The sequence below is a fragment of the Watersipora subatra genome, chromosome 9 (assembly GCF_963576615.1).
Source record: "Watersipora subatra chromosome 9, tzWatSuba1.1, whole genome shotgun sequence".
Classification (NCBI taxonomy): Eukaryota; Metazoa; Bryozoa; class Gymnolaemata; order Cheilostomatida; family Watersiporidae; genus Watersipora; species Watersipora subatra.
The window spans coordinates 46,665,872-46,686,542 of record NC_088716.1 but is presented as its reverse complement, the minus strand read 5'-3'; the positions used below and the strand labels follow the sequence as shown (position 1 = coordinate 46,686,542).

Genomic DNA, 20,671 nt, shown 5'->3' with positions numbered 1-20,671 from the left:
ACAATGATATCACAGTGGAAAATACCAAATTCGTTCGCGTTTGCGTTGTGTGCGGGATGTCTAGGTTTCGTTTTACTAGTCCAGTGGGATTATCTTCTTTTAATCTGAACTAGTTGCGTTTAGCCAATTTTATACCAAGACAGCTTGCCCGCAAACCTGCTAATACTTTGTGAGGGTATGTCAATGCATATACAGTACACGTCGAACTGCTGAGAAGAAAAATGTGTTTTATGCATCACATGCAAATTAATTTGGAAGATGTTTTTGCGAAAAAAGCAAGAGTTGGTGTGTAAACAATAAACCAAAAACAAATGTGTTTGAATTCATAATAGGTATAATAAAAAATAAGGCAATTCACGTTTATATGTACAAATTGTTAAACATGAAGTAGAACAATGAGATAACTCAACTCGGGACTCAACTGAGCAACCCAATTGATCTCTAACTTATAGATCATTTTATCATAGGGCATACTGTGTCTTACACTAATTGATTACTAGATATTAATTTTTTGCTTATAAAGTTATAATTAAATCAGTAGTATACATGACACATAGCTAACACTTGCAACAAGTGACAAAAATTAAACCGTTTGACAAAAGTCAAGATGTCTTCTTCAATTTAAGCAATTAGCGAATTTAGGCGAAAATATTTGGCGAGCCAAGTTACCGACGGATTTTTCCCAAGCGATTCGTGTGTGCAACCTCGTGCAACCTCTGCAGTTGAACATGCTCGCTTATTTAAGCCATGCCCATTATTCAGCATTATTAGCACATCTTGAATAAGTCATCAAGCCTGTGCGGTTAGCAATATCTATGTTGATTTGCTGGAATCGATTTATAGCGAAAAAAATTGTGCATATTTCTCACCTTTTGCACCGCTGTTAGCAGACATGCCAACCGTGGAGTGGGGGAAGGAGTGCGAGTCTATTTTGGGGGCAATGAAAGCGCGAGGATTTGATAAGTGGGGTAAATTTTCATAGTGGCTCATAGTATATAAAAACACTACAGCGAAAGATGATATAACTCCATATAGAAACCACATGTCGTGGAGGTTATTGATAGATGAGAATGCCACAAATATGTTTATACATAGTTGTTTATTGGTAGTAAGTATATTATTACTACTTTAAGATTGGGGCAAAAAGCATGGTTGCTTGGGTAAAATGGGCAATTGCGTGACACGGGCGTGAGATGCGTGAGGCGTAGGGCAATTGCGTGAGTCTCACGCCCAATGCGTGAAAGTTGGCAGGTATGGCTGTTAGTTTATGGTGGACAAGCAATTTTGAATGAACAATCTATAAGCAGTTTTTCAATTAGATATTAACACTGCAGACTCACTGCTAGCATATTATTTATTACACATTAATTACTCAGAAGTTTTTGAAGCCAATATGTTATATATCAAAAATTTCAACTCTAAAAGCATTTTGCATCAATCAATCATGTGAGTAGCTGCAGGCTCTGCATACATTTTAAGTTTTTAGACGTTGAAGAAAAGTCTCGAGTTTTGAACTATATTTTTCTAAATTTTTATACTGTTGTTTGAATGTATGGAAGTAGGTATTAGCAAACACAAATGCCAGAAGAATACAATGCCTAAGTCACTGCAGTTGTTTGCAATATTACAAAAGTCAAAACGCTTGATAAATCAGGACCATCAGGGAAAAAGTCATCATTTATCCATCCGCAAGCGGATTACAAAACTTTTAGTAGAAGTAATCTATGAGAAAAGTGGTATAACTGGCCTGCCAAAAATCGCTAAAAGAAACCTCTACCAGACTTGACCAACGTAACTGGAGTTAGTCATTTCCAGCCAGTACACCCTCAAGATGTACTTAGGACAGTCCTCTCAAATGCTAACATTCTGCAACATAAAGAACAGAACCTGAGCGCCTAAACACTTTCTCACAGACAAACAAAGACATTTATAAAAGAGAACAGATACAATGATTCAACCCGTTTCTCCTCTGTCCAAGGAACATTTTTCTCCATCATTAACTGGCTTCTCCTTCACTATCTCAACTGCTGAGACTTTGCCTATGAACTGTCATGACTCTCATTTGACTGTAGAGATTTGCAGTAGAAAAATTCTGGTTTACATAAAAGATTTTAAAAATCTTTAACCTTATGAACTCATCGGATCAAATCCTTGAGCGGGCATCAAAAAATGTTAGCATTTGAAATTTTATATCAGTCGCCTATCGTAAAACCTTATGGAAAATGGCTGACTTTTTAAAAATTATTTTGGAATAGTGTTTTAACGCCCTAAAACTATTCTAAAATGGATTTCTCTCCCATTATATCACAATTGTGGGAGTATTGTACAGATAAGTGATACACGAATTAGTCATTTATAAAGTGGAATTCCGATTATTGACTAGAGCCAGTCACCCTTGAGTCTGTTAGTTTTACGTGTACATCCAAATTTGATTTTCATTGAACATTACATAACTGCTCGTATGATGAAAAATTTTTATGGAGGGGTATAGAAACCATAGTAATTGTGTCGCAGTCACAGAAACCATGGTTAAGTCGCAAATCACGAAGTTGAGTTATCCGACTTTGAAGTTGCACCAACTAAATTTATAATATTGGTAATGATTTTTGTAACAAGTGCATCTGGACCAATCAAAAAGTGATCTTTCTGATTCTGAAGTCAGTTTAGCCAATAGAAGTCTTTAACCCTTGGAAAAAAAACCTTAAAACCGTTGCCAAGCTAAACAGGAAGTACTGAAAAATGGCGTCCGATAAATATAATAGTTTCTTTTTTGCCGATTTTAAAGATAACTCTGACATTTGGAAACTTATAACGAGTACTTTGGTATTCCAATTGATGGCAAAAGCAGTGAAAGTGAAGGAAATGACGATGATATTTTTCCAACAAATTTTATAAGATTATAACGATGTTTAATCACAAGAATAATTATTTGATTTTATAGGATTATTATCAGATTTAATTATAAGAATAATTATTCGATCTTCCAAGATCGAAGTATATAGTGACCGATGGTTTGCAATATGTTATTGTTGTTATTTTTTTAAAGATTTTGTTAATGATTTGGCTGTGCGCGATATTGCGGTACTGCCAAGCCGTTTTTAATATCTGCAAAATTAAGTAATACATTTTCTTATAAATATACAGCTATTTCTATGACAACCAGCTAAAATCTGTTTAGATTTTTAAATTCAGCATATTTTTTTGGATATAAACAGAGAAATATATATGAATATCACAACTTCTTGATATTGGTTGCTATGACGTTTTCAAAAGTAAACAAAATTGTGCATTGGTTTTCGTTTCTCAAACTTTAACACCAGTTTTCTCGGAACTATGTTTTCGCACTAATGGTAAACGCGCATTCAGTTTATTGACCATAAAATCTGCTGTAATTAAGCTAGAATCAAAATTTTTTTGCAAAATAACTGAGAAATTTTTCCTTCTGCTAATGTAGATAACTCCAAATCTTACAATCCCGACTTAACCATGGTTTTTGTAATCATGACCCAAGGTAATCATGTAATCATGACGTTTCTGCAATCATATTGCCACTGTACCCTTGAAAAAATCATCAAAATTTTATACGAGTGCTGTACATTTTAAAAATTATAACAAAATAGTATGTTAACCTTAGTAACTATAGTTACCTACATTAACTTTAGTATATTTAGTGTATTTATTGATTACGATCTGCATTAAGATGTAACGTTGCAATGTGTTATGTGCAGTACGTATCATAGAGAGTTCTTACCTTCAAGACAGTCGTACATATAACATAAACTTTTAATTCACTTTAATTAAGTTCACCTTACTCTAAACACACTTAAAGCTAAGTTTTAGTACGTATTTTTAATTATTTTACTGAATTTCAACTTTTTATTATTAAAATTTTAACACTTATTAGTTTCTAGCTTCATTTTTAATATAATTTCAGCCGATCTCATCAAAACCTTTAACATAACTTTAACATAAACATAGCTCGGCGAAAAAGCCTGAATGATGCTGCTTTCGTAATGAAATGGATCTTTGTTAGCAAATTAAGGGTAGTTGTCTGACTACTGACTTACTGTTAGAAGGTATCACACCTCCAACTTCCATTGGTTTTAAAGGGAAAATATTACCGTTTTACTGACAAAAATTGCTGAAATGAGAGAAATTGGTCATTGTGTCTCTTTCAGGCGTTGTAAAAATGTTGTCGGCAAACAGCATTTTGGCGTCTTTGTTATTTTGGCGTACGTAATTAGCACGCCGACTGCCAAATTCGAACTCAAGCGATAATTTTGTTGAATTCGTATGGTGACATAAGCTTCGTACGGTGAGGTGAAGAAATTATCATGTTCCTCTTTGTAAGGTGAAAAATTGTTTATCAGGGTTATCGTATCCTGAGGGTGCAATGTAATTACGTAATATGGGAATTGCCATCTAAGCAATGTTTATGTAATTATGTTACCTTTGTATGCGTATAACTGATTGCTGATTTTGCTGTCATGCATTTGCCAGGTTTTTGCAAATATGGTTGCTTTGAAAAAGGCCTTCAAGTGCAATTTACTTCTAAACCGAGGTAATGGAAATAAATAGCGATGATTAACTTAATTCTATAATTTTTGGCTTAAAATTCAGAGGTAAGAGCCAATGCTAACCGCAGTGCATCTTGACAAGAATGCATACCATTATACTGATGTGTACCAAATTGATCAATTACTATTGCTGATTTTCGTGAAAAACAAGCAATTGAATACTAAATTGTAATACAATTTCAATTTCACCATTGAGAATAGCGCTACTTACGCTGTTATTATATAGTGGATATATTTGTCTTCGCTAACTCAATTAATGATGTAAGAAATTTAAGGAAACAATGCGGGGTAAATTGGTTCAAGTACTGAGCAGCTAAAAGCACTTTTTTAAATGCACCCACCTACAAGCAAAGTATCTAATCTTTGTATCACTAAATTGAGCATTATTGTAATATCCTTTTTAAGGCTGCCATGTTAGTACCATTGGTTGATATAAAGTAGCAGTTGCAGAAAGTCGTCTCTGATGGCTGACACTGAGAATACTCTTCCTCCACCAAAACGACTTTCAAAACACATGGAGAATAAGTACTCAGAGCGTTTTTATTTGCCAGTAAGGGATTCGTCACTAACTGCCGGAGAATCTCCACTATCATCTAAACATCACCCTCGTATAATCTGAGAGGAGACCGCCTCATTGCATCTGATTACCTCCCACTTACATCGAATCACCCACTTTTACGAGACCATGAGCATCGACTTTTGATTTAAGGTCATCCAAGGTTTTCATAAGGGTCAATTAAACCCCTATAGAGTTTTTCAGATTATCACTTTCATGAGCATCGCATAGCCTATTACAGGGACCAAGGCTACCATTCAGCTGCTTACCACAAATGGGAGCAGAATAATCAGTACAATAAATTAGCTTTTAGGAAGCAAAGTATGGCCTCGTCTGAGGATGAACCCACCCAGAAGGTAGCAACCCCTGCAATGTCTATGCCTTTGTATTTTCACATTTGCTGCTAGACCGTATTGCCTCAATAAAATGAATTTTGTCTCCGTAATTACATCAATTGCAGTTGTGGATATGTAATGGCTATTGCAATTGTGGATATGTAATGGCTTAATTGAATTTTCCCTGATATGAAATACTTATGTTGGTTTGCAGAGAACTTGGTCTAAACCAGAACAATTGAAGGTTGCCATCACAGAAGACCTGCTTCCATATGTTGGCATGGAGTCATGTAATATTTGTACAGTCAACTTCAGTCACCCATTTTATGCCAAGTCTCATTTCTTTGGCAAAAATCATCACTAAAAGGTTGGCTAGACATTGTCTATGCACCTAATGGTGCCTGAAATGCAGGCGTAAGAACACTTTTTTCTATCGCCGTAACAAGTTAATTTGGTCATGAGTGGCATCGTGTAATTTCATGATATTCGCATTTGATGTAACGCAACGCTGGTACATTAAGCGTAGCCTTCATTTTGCCGCTACATTATGCTACATGTGTATAATTTATTTGTTTATGTAATTATTGTACATGCTTGAGCAGCGATAGCTTGGGCTTGTCATTGAATTCCCAAGTTTCAACGTTTACTTCTAGCATAATAGCTGGTCGATGTTTGGATTATGTCACAGAGGTAGTATCCTCAAAACTACTGCTGGAGTTCAGAATTGTTTTTAGTGCTGAAAGAATCAAATTGAGTGCTTTTTATTGTTTACCTAACTCTCTAGGCTAAGTGAACATGTTTCACTTGATGATAAATACTAAAACATAAATTTGTTGTTCATATGAAATGAGCTTTAACAATAATAATAATAATATTAATGACAATAATAATTAAAAATCTTACTAATCTTTTGAGTCCTTGTGTGTGTTCGTGTGTGTGCGTGCGTGCGTGCGTGTATATGAGCCAGAGCATATAGACCAATTCATATTGATATGGAGTTTTTTTGTGCCAAACATTGCTACCTTATTCATGCATGCATTAGAGGCTGTGTAGCTGTTTCTGCCTTTTAAAGCAAAACTGTGCTGATTAGAGTTTAAGTTGGAGTTGTCTACTCGGCTAACATTGGTGTATATCAAGTGTAACCCTAGTTATTCCCAGTCTCCTCAACTTACTGTTGTGTTTTCTTTTGGCTCAGCATAACAACAATCTGTCGTGGAAGTTGTTCACAAATATACGAGAGTTTCATCAAGGCGTTTGTTTACCTTGTTTATTGTGTTGTTAGCTTAGGCTCCTAGGTCTTCCAGCTCCCGATTACTGTATTGACAAGTCCTAGCCACATATCTGCTCAAACGTGAAACTGAAGCTACAACACCAACAACAGATATGACTGATGCTGAGGATAAACCAACGAATGGAGATGCAGAGAAGGTGGCGCAGGAAGCGGATGTTAGTTTCCTAACTACAAATTCCTGTTTTATGTATCCTTCATGCCTTTATTGAACAAACTAAAACTGTCTTATAGTAGTAGTAGTACTGTGTCGCATGATGCACTGGCATCAATCTCAAAAGGGGACACGAACGTTTCTTTGCTCAGAAAAGTTCTTAGTTCCTCAGACAGTACCTCAGTAGCCTGTTCAGCCCTACATAATAATAGAAACATGAGTGTGCTACTTACAACACTTCTATAGTAAATGGCATTTGGTTGTTTTATTTTGTCATTGCAGAGCAGCATCTCAAGACTATGTCTCACTTTTCTTATAACAAAACCCAACTGCCTGGTCGATATAGTTCAGCCTAAGAAACTAGGTAGTCAATGATTTAGCATCCTATTTACTGTCAATCCTATTGTTTGAAGTCAAGTTGGGTTTTCTAGATTCCCTGGCCTTATTGGATGCAAGAGCAATTTCATGATGATCTCTGTGGCATTTGCAATGTACCTTTGACTTCCATCTCCGCTGCTTATGCTCATTACTGTGGAAAGAAGCACCTGAAGAAGTGCAATACAGCCTGTTTGCATGGACAGAAGACAGGAAGTAGGCCCGGCGCATAGGAAAACTGTTTGGTTTCTGTGTCCATTATTAGTTTTTGATCCGTACGATAGGCATATCTAGTCATGTGGTTAAGTATTAAAAACTCACTGCATTTGCTTGATGTAGTGTGTATTGTTCAATATTTATGGCAGGTCATTGGTGTCTGTTAATAATATATTCATCTCTTTGTTGGGTAATAAATAGTGTAAATGTATACATATACAGTGAGTGATGTTGATAAAATATGCTTACCTGGATGTTTCAACAATTGATTGTTTGCAGCGGTGTTATGATATTGATATTTATGACTTGTCTATTATATCAGCATGCGTCATTATATAGTTCAAGTAACGGCAGATTTAGAGAACTTGTGTGTTCTATAAGGAAGCACACAATTGGAATACATGTGGGGTGATCAAATTCCAGTCCCTTAGTTTCCACAATTTTCCACAATAGCTTTTACCTTGATTATTTTACACAAATGTACACCATAGCTGATTCGGGAAGGCTCAGTTGGCAGCAGATAAGCGAATATGCTTTTAGTGTATCAGTAAAAGACATGGACAGAGATATTTCTAAATCTTTCAATGTTTTTGAGCTGTGATAACCAAACACTTGCCTTACGACTAACAGTGTATGCTAAGCATAATCTATTAGTCATTCGAGGTTCATCAATAGAGTTATTACTGTGTCGGTCTCATCACTGACACCCGCATGTAGAGGATAGCCTCAAGTTTTTGGACTAATCGTATGTTTATCACCCACCCTGCGCCACAATAGCTATTGTTTTAATATTTTGTTGCTCGTATCTCTCTAGGCTATCTCTCTAGAGTATGTTTAAGGGATCTGATGACAGCTGTTTTAGACTGCTTGGCAGTATTAAACTATCATACTAATATAGAACATGCCCTCTACCTGTGATAAGTACTTTCCATAGCCAATAGCCAAGTTTTAAGGACAATGCATTTGAGTGACTGTGGGTTACTCTACCACAAACTAAAATATGTTGGCCAAGACAAACTGCATTGTTTTTCTTTGCATTTGTGTTAATGTCAAAGCATCAAGATATGTAATATTGTATTAGTTTTTATGAACCAGAGCGCTTTTATTAAAGATAGCTAATACCTTTTTCTGTAATGGCTTAAAGGTTGACTTGAAACAAAATTCACATTACAGTTATTTGGTATCAAAAAGTTCACCATGTCTTACTCTAGTGTGTTGTAGGTGCAAAATATGTGGAAATGTAATTACAAGCTCATATAAGCTTAAAAACGAACAGTTGCAGCCGTAATCTCTTTATTTGGACGACGTATTTTGGTTATTGCTTTGACACATGATGTTATCACATAAAATTAAAGGCCAATAAAAGGCTCAATATTTTAAGAAAGGTTTTAAGAAATTCACCCTACTGTATGTGTCTGAAGCATGGGTCCTGTTGGTTGCAGGTACGTATAATGAGCACACAGGCATCTGGTTACCTCACGAAGGTCTGGCTTCACTTACTGACAAAATGCGTTGCCTTTGCGTAGTTAAGATATTTGCCATGGCTACTCATATAGATGCTACCAATGATGGGTGGAAATGACAGAATCGGGCCTCAGTTATGTTAAAGATGTACATAGACAAAATTTTAGTTGGTTTTATCAGTAAGTATCAGTATTTTTCTATCATTTGCAATTGTTTTTGATGTTTGAGAAGATCAAACTGTCAGGATGTTTCAAGATTAAAATCGACAAAACTTCGTCATGATTAAAACACTCAGATCAAGCGAAAGTGCGATGATGACTTCTATAGTTGAGTATGAGAGGCCGATGAAATAGAGATGCGTAACACTTCAACTTGAACGCAATAGCCAATATTAACTATCGCAACAATAATAGCTAGTGATGTCATTTTGAACATATTTTTCTTTTGAACATTTTAACCGCAATCAAGTTTTGTCGATTTTAGCCTTGAAGCAACCTGGTTATCCGATCACCTCAAGCATCAAAACTAATCACAAATAATAGAGAAATGCCGATAATTTCTAATAAAATCTGCCAAGATTTTGTGTACGTTCATTTTTAAGGCTGTGACAGCCTTGCTGAATTTCCAGTACTATTATTGTAATATTATTAGCATGTTTATTATCCAAGATGCATCATCAATAATTTGTAATGGCAATGATGTTCGTGCAGCTATGTGTATTGTTGTTTTGCTCACAAAAAAGACACTGCAACTTAACAATATAAACAGATAAGTATAAAAATATTTTAGGTTCATGCCCCAAATTTAATATAAAAATAGTTTTAACGTATTTTATTATCAACAGAGTTGTTTAAAATGTTTCATTAGCAGTTCCATTTTACACACACAGCTTTCATAAATCTATCACAAGTGAGGATGTCTTTGTCCAACTATAAATAGTCACTTGTTTGAAGCTGTCATTTGAAAGCCAATTTTAGATTTATTAGGTTGCACTGTTAATGAGTAAAATGGAATTGAGATTGCTAAAATCAACATTTTCAGCCAACCACAGATGCATCAGCTTTATAGTCACTATCATGTTCATTTCGAAATAAAGCATTGACGACGCTTCGCCAACCTGTAGGCTAAACAGATTTGTTTTTTAACCATATTTATAGTCTGGTCATTAGCTGTTATACAGTTGCTAGAGATTCAATCGTAAGGTAGTGAATGATGTAACAGAGAACGGCATGGGAAATATAACGGTGTGGTATTGCAGATAAACCTTATGTGTTAGAGGTACGTACTACTGATGTGAATATTAACTTGTTAAGAAGAAACAAAAAACAAAGGCTGCTGCAGAAGACTTTCTAGTCAAAAGTAAACATTTTTTTAGCAACGTGGTCTACCACTATGCTAGGAGTTGTTTCCTCTATAAAAATAATTCCTGTTTTCAAGTGCCACAAAAACCTTGTCTTAACAATTATTGGATACTATTTTATAAATAGTGTTGACACCGAAAGGCTTTTTATATATTGATTTTTGTGTGGGAGCATATGTAAAATTTTCTCATATATATATATAAATACACTCATGTTGTACACAGTGCCGTTTTGGCTATTTATGCCTCATCAGTGCAGCTTAGAGTAGGCAAGGGAGATAACTCCCATCGCTAAAGTTGACTTCCTACCATGAAACAACTACATTGTATATATATATATATATCTATAAATATAAATTTGAGTGTTTGTTTGTTGTTTGTGTGTCCAGTTATAGCAATAGAGTTTTAGGAACGAAAAAACTGCTTTGTACTGAAATTGAACTCGAAGAACCCAGTTCTGCAAATAGGCGTGCTATCCACTTACTATAACCATAGTATGGCCTACTTGCCATACAATGAAATAATTGTGCACATGCTTACTACATCAGTTAAAATATGCATGCCTAAAGCGCTTGTAAAAATACTAGTGGCTACTGCTAGCATGCTTGAAAATCATGATTGTGTGAGAGATCATGACACGTAATTACACTTACTTAATTACTTACATTACACTTAATGATTATAAGCATAGATATAAGCACAATCTCGCTTCTATTTTTTATAATCATCACCCAAAGCATGAGTTTCAAGCTACTGAAAGAAATAATAAAACAATAGCTTTAGTTTACTGTGATGCAAAACAAGCTAAAACTATCGATGTACATTGCTTGACGTTTATTATGAAAATAGCTCCCTGCCATTTACGCAGTTTCTTAAAAATTGATTTTTATAGACCTCATGACATGTAAGATTCTCTAAATTAGGTATTGAGGCAAAGATTCGCTATTTGGCATGCTTGCTCGTGTTCCATGAAAGGATCTATGTATCTCGTCTTCAAGATTGCTTCACTTAGACCATCGCACATGCTAGTTTATAGCTTTGGCAACCAGTTACTCTAGCTGGCTATCTTCTAAACATGTGGGTATAGTGGTTCAGACATACAAATGCAAAATGGCACAAATAGTACTACAAATTTTATGGCCGACGTTTTTGCTTGAGGTGAACTTACTGCTTTTTTCCAATTTCAGTTGCCAAACATTGTTATTGGCCTGATGAAGGCTAGAAAGCCTAAAGTTCTTTTCGCTACATGCAGCAGAAAAACTGCCCGCTTTTTGTGAGAGGGTAGGCTGGAATTTTTTGTTGTGGTTCACTTTATTAACTAGATCAGAACGCAAAAAGCCATAACTAATGACAATTCTTCATAGAATGAATGATAACAGTTTTCACAACAAGAAATATCAACTTTATGAATTGCGTACTTGCGCGTTTATGGCAATATTTTGTCTCAATCTCTAACAATAGCTCTTATTTCTAGTAAAGATTAGTTGGGACGAGGTCCATTGATTCGTAAAAACAAATGGAAATCTTTGTCAGCGGCTCCTAACAACCTTTATTGTTTGTGGCTAAAAATATTGCATTTGAAAGAAGACGGCTGTGAATATTGATCTCCAAAGTATTTTGAAATGTCAATTTTTTTATTCTAAGAATGTCACACAACAGCTGATATATTTATGTTAATGCGTTAGAAAGTGTTAAAAAATAAAATTATTGCCATTACAATCTGTTTTTCATGAAAAATCGGGTAGTTTGATGAACTCGTGCATCAAAGAAACAACAATATTTTTTCCATTTTTACTATTATAAATGGATGATGTGTTTAAAGTTGGGCAACAGCTGTCAGGTTCTCCTAATGGTTACTTGTTACCATTCATTCATCACATACAAATAATCAAACTGAAGCAAGTACATGTAGCAATAAACATTAATGTGTGTTCTAGCTGCCAAGATGAACGGGCTGTGAGGAACGATTTCGCTGAAATAGTAAGTCCTGGATGCTTTTCAATTATCCGCCTTGCTCGTATCCAGTTGTGCTAGGTAATAAATAAAGCAACTCTCAATTTTATATCCTTCTCCTGGATGTCACCGAAATGTTTTATCAGCTCACATCTCTGAATACGTGTCATCAGTGTTATCGGATGTCAGGATTAGATATGATTATCATTTTTTGAAGGTTTTCTCTGTTGCTGAGCTTGTGACATGTACCAGACACACGGGTCATACTCGAATTTTTTGACACTTTCACGACTTATGATTTTATAGTGATGACTTATATGAACTCTGTATATTATGGCTTTGCTGACCAAAATCTAGATCATATTTGCTGGAGACTTTCTGAGACTCCTAAACAAACCAATCAAGATTATTAGGAAATGCAGATTATTATTAGGATATGCAGGTAATTATTAGGATATGCAGGTTATTATTAGGATATGCGGGTTCACAACTACACAGTTAAACCTTCAGAAACTTATTCAGACTTGAGTTCACTATCATGTATTGTTGTTGATTTTTCAACTTTGAGCTATATAGCTAAAAATATTAACCATTCGCTGATCCTACGAGAGAAATGCTATAAATCCGGATATAGTCATTTTAATGCAGAGAAACATACAATAGCGAAAAGTAGTGTTTGGTAAATTTGGCCTACATTTTTTATCATTGTCGTTAACCATTTTTTTTACATATCACGCGCTGTGATATACTCATGCTATATATATATATCTCTAATATCTTCATGCTATACGTTCTTTGCACTAGCATATGTTTAGAGCCAAGCTCCAAAATTATAAACCACGGTAAATGTGTTATACACTACTGCAATAGAATTTAAAAAAATATTTAGGTTGCCCTGTGTTAGACCCACGCTATAATATTGTGTGAATGTTCATATGAACAGCAGCTACTGTTACATGTACTGTCAATGGGCAACTCATATTGGAGCTTTCCACCGAGCGATTTACATACAGCTAAAGGATTCCTCTTACTAATAGCTTGTTTTATTCAGCTGAAAGCGCAACGTGTTAAGTTATTAATAATGCTGTACACCTAATTTTGACAAAAATTCATCATTTTGAGCAGCTATTGTGTTTGAAATATTTTACCTGTTTAATTTTTTGATAAAACCTTTAAAAACCATATTCGTTTGGGATACTTATTCAGACTTTGACATAAATTTTATATTAAACTCTGACCAAACGGCAAATTTTTTAAAGAAATTTGAGTGTAGTGTTAAAGAATTAAATAACTCGTTGAAGTTTCATTTTTCTAGTTATAAATTTAATATTCTTTCATTAGAATCGTAATCAACATAATGTTCGTTGTCAAACTCAGCATGAAACATTTGAAATCCCAATCACTTTGATATCAAAATATATAAATTTGTGTGTAGTTCAGAGGAGTACTGAATGTTGGAACGAAAAATAGAATCTCAGCATAAACCTGCATGTCACCCAAATGGTTCAAGTATTTTCTTTTAAATATTTTAATGATTCTTGGACATAATTTTCACTGATTGACTCGGCATCAATTTGGGAGGGTTCATAGCCGCTTAGTCTAAATAAGAATGACGAACCTAGTGAAGCTATGTGACCTTGTATTTACATACAAAAATCAGTCTAAAGCGTATTAACTCGACATTGACGATCTGAATAGCTTATTACTAGTTATATGGACTAGATTTGAGTCATACATGTTTTACTATGAGCAAGCGCTCCAAGCTCTGGTGTGCATTGCACTTATTCGTATCTATATAAGTTCCTTCTTCCCGCTGAGGATTACTCACACTGGGACCTGTAGAGAAGTTGTATACTGAGAACGTATAGATCTCTTCAACTGGCACCTGATCTTTTTGACTCTCTCACTGTCAACTCACATATTTATGGATCAGGTTATTCTTTGCCTCACATACCTGATACAACAGATTAATTTAGTGACTAAACTAATACCTACATGAATATCTTGATTATGCTTTGTGCAGTTTTTCTAGCCTTGTTAACTACTCGGAGATAAGAAGTATAATAGTGCACTTTACACTCTTTGCTTGTTTATTTGTTGTAATATGCGGAAATTTCGCGAGTATGGGAATAAATTGGATTTGCCGAGAAGTTATATCGAGAATGTCATCGTATTGGTTTTTAAATAGAACTAAGAAAAAAAAAACGTATTGTCAATCCCGACTCAGCGGTTGATGCAAATTATCGTCTGTGACTTGCTACTCGTGTGAACCAGTGGAATTGCCCTTTTTACAGTTTCTCATGTTGTATACCCTGATTTTTTTCAGTTAATTACTTCTAATTTGGTGCTAAAATAATTCATCTTGCAAAACAAAGTTGTCTTTGCATTTCGGACAACTTCAATACCAGAATTTGAGAATTTTGAGAATTGGGAAATCCTCCGACTGTAGGAAATCAATTCCATATTTTCAAGTATTTATTTTAAAGACCAGTTTACTACACCAGTACTTGTTTCCTTTAATATTACTAGTTATTTACCTACAAGGATAGCCCCGTTTGACTTCGTGGCTACACACTCAGGATTTCATAGATTTATCATCTCTAGTACTGCTATAACCATAGATATAATAAACCATAGATATAATAAACCATAGATATATTAAACTATAGACATAATAAACCATAGATATAATAAACCATAGATATAATAAACCATAGATATATTAAACTATAGACATAATAAACCATATAGATATAATAAACCATAGATATAATAAATCATAGATATATTAAACTATAGATATAATAAACCATAGATATAATAAACCATAGACATAATAAAACTTAGATATAATAAACCATAGATATATTAAACCATAGATATAATAAACCATAGATATAATAAACCATAGATATAATAAACCATAGATATAATAAAACATAAGTATAATAAACCATAGATATAATAAACCATAGATATAATAAACCATATATGTAATAAACCATATATGTAATAAACCAAAGATATAATAAACCATAGATATAATAAACCATAGATATAATAAAACATAAGTATAATAAACCATAGATTTAATAAACCATAGATATAATAAACCATATATGTAATAAACCATATATGTAATAAACCAAAGATATAATAAACCATAGATATAATAAAACATAGATATAATAAACCATAGATATAATACACCATAGATATATTAAACCATAGATATAATAAACCATAGATATAACAAACCATAGATATAATAGAGTTTATTATATCTATGGTCATAACCATGGCATGTACTCCTATAGATGTAGCTAGCCCATGATATATCTTGTTGACATGTCACTCCAAGCCTTAACTTTTTTTGTAAGCGATACTGTGCTACAGTATCCCATGTTATCTCCGTTTAGTTGCAAATGCGTTCTAGATATGTTTTAGAGATACTGAAGAGGAATAGTAGGTGCTGGTTTAAGTAGTGAAGAAAGATTGTCTTTGGTTGCTTCACATGTACTGGGCTAACTTTTTTTTAGGGAATGACCAATTAACTGAATGTATGACTGAATTAGGTTTGTGAAAGAGTAATTCAACATTGGAGAAAATGGTACTTATGACAGGCAGTGACATTTTGAATTCCATAATATGCTACATTGTGGAAATACAGTTGTCAGATTTTTATTTTCTGTTTTTTGACATATGCAAATATAATTGAGCAATCATGTTTATTGCATTGTTCCACAGCTTTTGATGGACCAATTTGAATTTAAAGGTTGACTTGCAACAAAATTCACATTACAGTTATTTGGTATCATAAGATTCACCATGTTTTATTCTGTTGTGTTGTAGGTGCAAAATATGTAGAAATGTGATTACAAGCTCTTAAAAGCTAAAAAACAAACAGTTAATCGCAGCCACACGAGACCGCTGTAGTTTGGATTCGCTTTCAAAAACAGCTCAAATGGGACGTAGTTGTTACAGGATGGTTTCTGTTTACACATTCATGCAACCTCATTCGTCAAAATATTTTCACAAATATACTTTATGCATTCAATAAAACCATGTTTATTGTTCTTACGCGTCTGTTTTATCGTCATTGTAATGCTGTCACTTTTAGCACTAATATCCTATAACCTACCGTAAAAAATCATTAAACCTTTTAACCTTAGCTCGAAAGAGTACATATCATCGTCTGATAATCATGACGAGCCTGTTGGTTACCTGTGATAATCGAAAGGTTCTGCAAAAATTATTTGCGAAGTATTGGGTCACGTGATCAAATTATGACTTGACGATTGAATAATGCCCAAACAAAACTGTAAAGTAGCGAGCATCTATATTTAATACGGGGACTTCGGTAAAACCCGAAGTGTTTGTCATAAACTAGTGCTACGATACGTTTTATAGTGAGCTTTTTATTGGTCTTTCAATACACATGAGAACATCACGTGACAAGACAATAACCAAACTGTAATGAAAACGTCAGATAAATAAAGAGATTCCAATCTACGGCGGCTTTTCGTTTTTGAGCTTTTAAGAGCTTGTAATCACATTTCCACGTATTTGGCACCTACAACACAGCAGAGTAAGACATGGTGAATATTTTGATACCAAATAACTGTAATGTGAATTTTGTTGCAAGTCAATCTTTAAGGTAATATCCACTGTTAAAGATCTCTCCTTGATAATCAGTTTCTGTGTACAAGTAGAAGAATGCTGCGGACTTCTGACTAAAGAGATTTATTTCTGATGGTTGATCGTTTGTGGTTTCATATATTATTAGGATGTTATCAACAAAAATTTGATCAGACTGGCTGTTACCGCTAGATATTTATACCAGTAGTTATTTTGGATTGTCTAAAATTGGTTTGATCCATTCAACGTGCATGTTCTTTGTTAGAAGCACTCTTTGTTAGAGCATTGTGAATTGTCGGTATCGCATGAGTCTATTTCAATGCCTTGCTGGGCACTCACCGAGTTGTAAATAAGTGTTCATAACACCATGCATGGGTGCGGTATTTCTGTCACCAAATGTGTTGTTGTCTTTACTAGCTGTCATTCAAACGCTCTACATATCTTTGAAGATTTGAGCTTTTAGGTTGTAGCTAGCTACGGTCATTGCCAAAAATTTATATTGGACATATGTCTTTTTGATATGAGTAGCTATGGATCAATTGTGCGATGTCACTTCAACTTTTGACATGACTGACAAGTTAGAATAGGATGCTCACAGTTAATTCATAGGACAATTGATGTCATGTCATGGGAGTTGTGATTTCCTATTGTTCAACCTTTCAAATAGGAAGATTAGTCAAGCGTTTACTAGCACCGTAGGAGGTAATGCAATCATACATCTGTAAATAGAATATAACTATCTACGCATTCAAAGCTCGCATTACTTTTTCATTGGTTTATGTCGATCGAATTAATTTATGTAATATAGCCGCGTACTACTACAGATAGTCGTATATTCAGGTACTCAGCCTTTCCATGGACCTAGCAGTGTTTCTCAGATCACATACAAACGCAAGGTAATCTATGCGTTCTTAGTTATCTAGTTGGATACATTCTAAGATTTTCCAATGGGTTTGGCTTATTTGTTATGTGATTTAATATCGGATAAACATTCTGTGAAGCATTAAATGGTAAATGTTACTTATGTCACTTATATTAACAGGAAATTGAAAATTTCGAAGTGGAGCTTTTTGAATATAAGATTTCTGCATCATTTTTAGTCTACTTAAACCCGTGCTGCCATGAAAATGTTTACACATTTCTACACATTCACAATTTTTACATTTTTGCATTTATTGTTTGGAATGTATCAGCCATGACAATTCAATACTTGCATTTACTGTCAAGAATGTTACATCTTTTCAAGTTTTTTAAATCAAAATGAAATCGTTTTTTGGTATTTAGTAACGTCTGCCTTTGGTCGCATACTATTGTTTTCTATAAAAATCGTCTTGTCATGTTGAAACACCAGCACAAATTTTCTTTAAATGCAGCCTAACCCTGTCATAGTTATTTAAAAGTGAGTCAATTTGACATCTTCCGCTTGGTTTTCTGACGTAACTTCAAATCAGCCTTGAAAGACTTTTAACAGCATTTGTTTTTGTCAATAGCCCCTTAGATGATTGCTACAAGTCCTACTGACTTTTTACATCGCTAAATGCCGTGCTAGTTTACTTGATTAGTGTTATAATTAGCTGGTTTCAAGTTTGGTGTTGCTATTATTGGTCGTAACCTACTGTCATAATATTTTGCGTGTTATATTGGCAGCTATGCAGTTAGTTCTTAAACTGATACATGTTATAATGTTGCAAATCTGAAGTTCACTGACCAAAAACTAATGATGAGCTATTGACAAAGAGATCATCACCCCACCGAACTAATTCTTATATAATTACTAATTAAAATATTATGTTCTACCATGATAGCTTTGAGGCCAATGCGTGCTATAATGGTAGTTTAGAGTCACAAGTGGTTGTTTGCTAGTTTAGCTGTCATTTCTTGATTAAAAATTGATCGTATAATACATGTAGTTGTTGATTGTCCAGGAGGCTTGACAGTTTGTCTGAGGATTAATTAGGAAGAGGCTGGTGATGCATGGTGATACATTATACCTTATTGCACGGCGCCTTCCTTCTTCACTGTTATGTCTAATGATACATTTAACCAGCAGAATATAACCACCGCTGATGTCGAATGGTGAGTTTGCTCATTTGTAACAATTATTAATTACCGATAATACATATTTCACTAGACATTGTTTTGAGTTGTTAAAATATAAATGCGATCCATATTTATTTGTTTTGTACCTATCAGCTCTTATACGACTTCCTATCGAACTTCTAACTTCAAATTGAGTGAAACGTTACTGATAATATTAGTAGAACTGCAGAATACTGTCATAGACTGATTTATCCATCGTTTTTTGACGTCATGAAGTCGTTTGCATATGCGCTCGTTCACGAAAAAGCCACCATATTTGTAGAGAATGATCGTTTTTCTTTTATTTACTAGTACTTTTTGGTGTTGTTTTGATACTATAATAAAAAATTGCAAACGAAAGCATCATTTTCAAAAATTCATTGCAAAAGCTTCGTGTTTTTAACGATAAAATTGTCTATAAAGATGGCTGACAACGATAAAATGACGTTACGAAAAAACGAAGGATTGTAAACTAGTATTTGTCACTATTCTCGACCTTCATTGGCTATTATATAGCCATTGTTAGCAGACTACAAATAATCGCTTATGCGTATTAACTGCAGCTGGCCGAGGTGTCATTCTTATATCCGATACTAGAGATTATTTCTGGTCTTTCAATTTGGTTCTTTCATGACATAATTCATGTTTGCTGACGCCAAATATGGTTACAGCAATTGTGACATTTCTCATTTTATTTTGCAAGCTCTTGCATTCTGACTATGTCAATGTTGGGCTAGATTCAGGTTTATCTCATGGTAAAGTGTTCCATAATGTTACTTCGAATAGATTTCCTGTTTCAGAATAGCTTCAAGTAGCTTTGAATGTTCAAATGCGTCATTTGAGGTGTCCAGTGCGGTACCCTATTGATGGTAGTGCTAGGTATACTGATTAGAAAATGGTGAATATAGTTATCGATTTCAAGTGTTCCTCAATGAGATCTTTTAGCAGTCGTGATTACAAGCACTTAATTGTATAGTTGCTAAACAAATGCGCTGGGAGACTGTCTCTTTGTTAATTACCGAGCATCTCTTTCCTGTCTTTCATTGTCTCTATTAGACCACTGCAGAATATAAACTCTCCTGTGCACTCTTTGCAGAAGTCATTGCCCTTCTCTGATGATACCTGTGAACATTAGCTCTACAATTAACATACCGTAACTACCTGTTGCAACTCTGCAAGAGCTGTTATTATTGGTTTACGTGAAGTACACGCTAGTTTTGTAAGATAGCGCAGATACCAGAATTAATATTGATGAGCAATATTTATTTTGTAGTGGCCTAGGTTTTAGTACAGAATAAGAATTTGAACTTTCCTTGTTATTGTGAAAGCCTTGCTTTGAAACAAGATGAACTCTCGCTATCAGTGTCAGATAGCAGCACAATAGTAAACAGGTAGTAGATTCTCCACAAATATGGTATGCGATAATAATATAAAAGTTTTATTGTGGAATTAAAGTTGGGATTGTAGTGCTGCATTACTTCCTTTTACTGTTTTATTGTTGAATTGGCTTCACCTGTTTGTCATCTGCGATTGCATGCTTCTTTCAATTGGTAAACAATTACGTATACGCTAAAATATTTTTCTTGAAAACTGTAGTTGCTGTCTAAAGGTTATGTAATTAAATTTCCGCTCACCTGGCTGTTGCGCCGTCTCATCTTTTCAATAGTGGAGCTTTT

At 34.4% G+C, this 20,671-nt stretch overlaps 1 protein-coding gene and 1 long non-coding RNA gene across 5 annotated transcripts in view; both read left to right on the top strand.

The window, feature by feature from the left end:
- The first annotated feature begins 693 nt into the window (after positions 1 to 693).
- On the top strand, positions 694 to 7,712 carry LOC137404423 (uncharacterized). 2 transcript variants are annotated; one of them, XR_010979683.1, is made up of 4 exons: positions 694 to 802; positions 5,683 to 5,835; positions 6,751 to 6,914; positions 7,342 to 7,712. It is a non-coding gene; the product is annotated as an uncharacterized lncRNA (long non-coding RNA). The 2 variants fall into 2 exon arrangements; XR_010979682.1 differs by lacking the exon at positions 694 to 802 and having other exon boundaries at positions 4,496 to 5,835.
- Positions 7,713 to 12,577: 4,865 nt separating this feature from the next.
- The window catches only part of LOC137403978 (FMRFamide peptide receptor frpr-18-like), a 35,780-nt gene continuing 27,686 nt past the window's right edge, over positions 12,578 to 20,671 (top strand). For 2 of the 3 annotated variants that reach the window (XM_068090125.1, XM_068090127.1), the window contains exons 1-2: positions 17,778 to 17,812; positions 18,842 to 18,992. In XM_068090125.1, the coding sequence (XP_067946226.1) occupies positions 18,940 to 18,992 (53 nt within the window). In that variant the 5' untranslated portion in view covers positions 17,778 to 17,812; positions 18,842 to 18,939. Of the gene's footprint in view, positions 12,721 to 17,777; positions 17,813 to 18,841; positions 18,993 to 20,671 lie in introns of those variants that run through there. The other variant, XM_068090126.1, reaches the window with a different exon arrangement.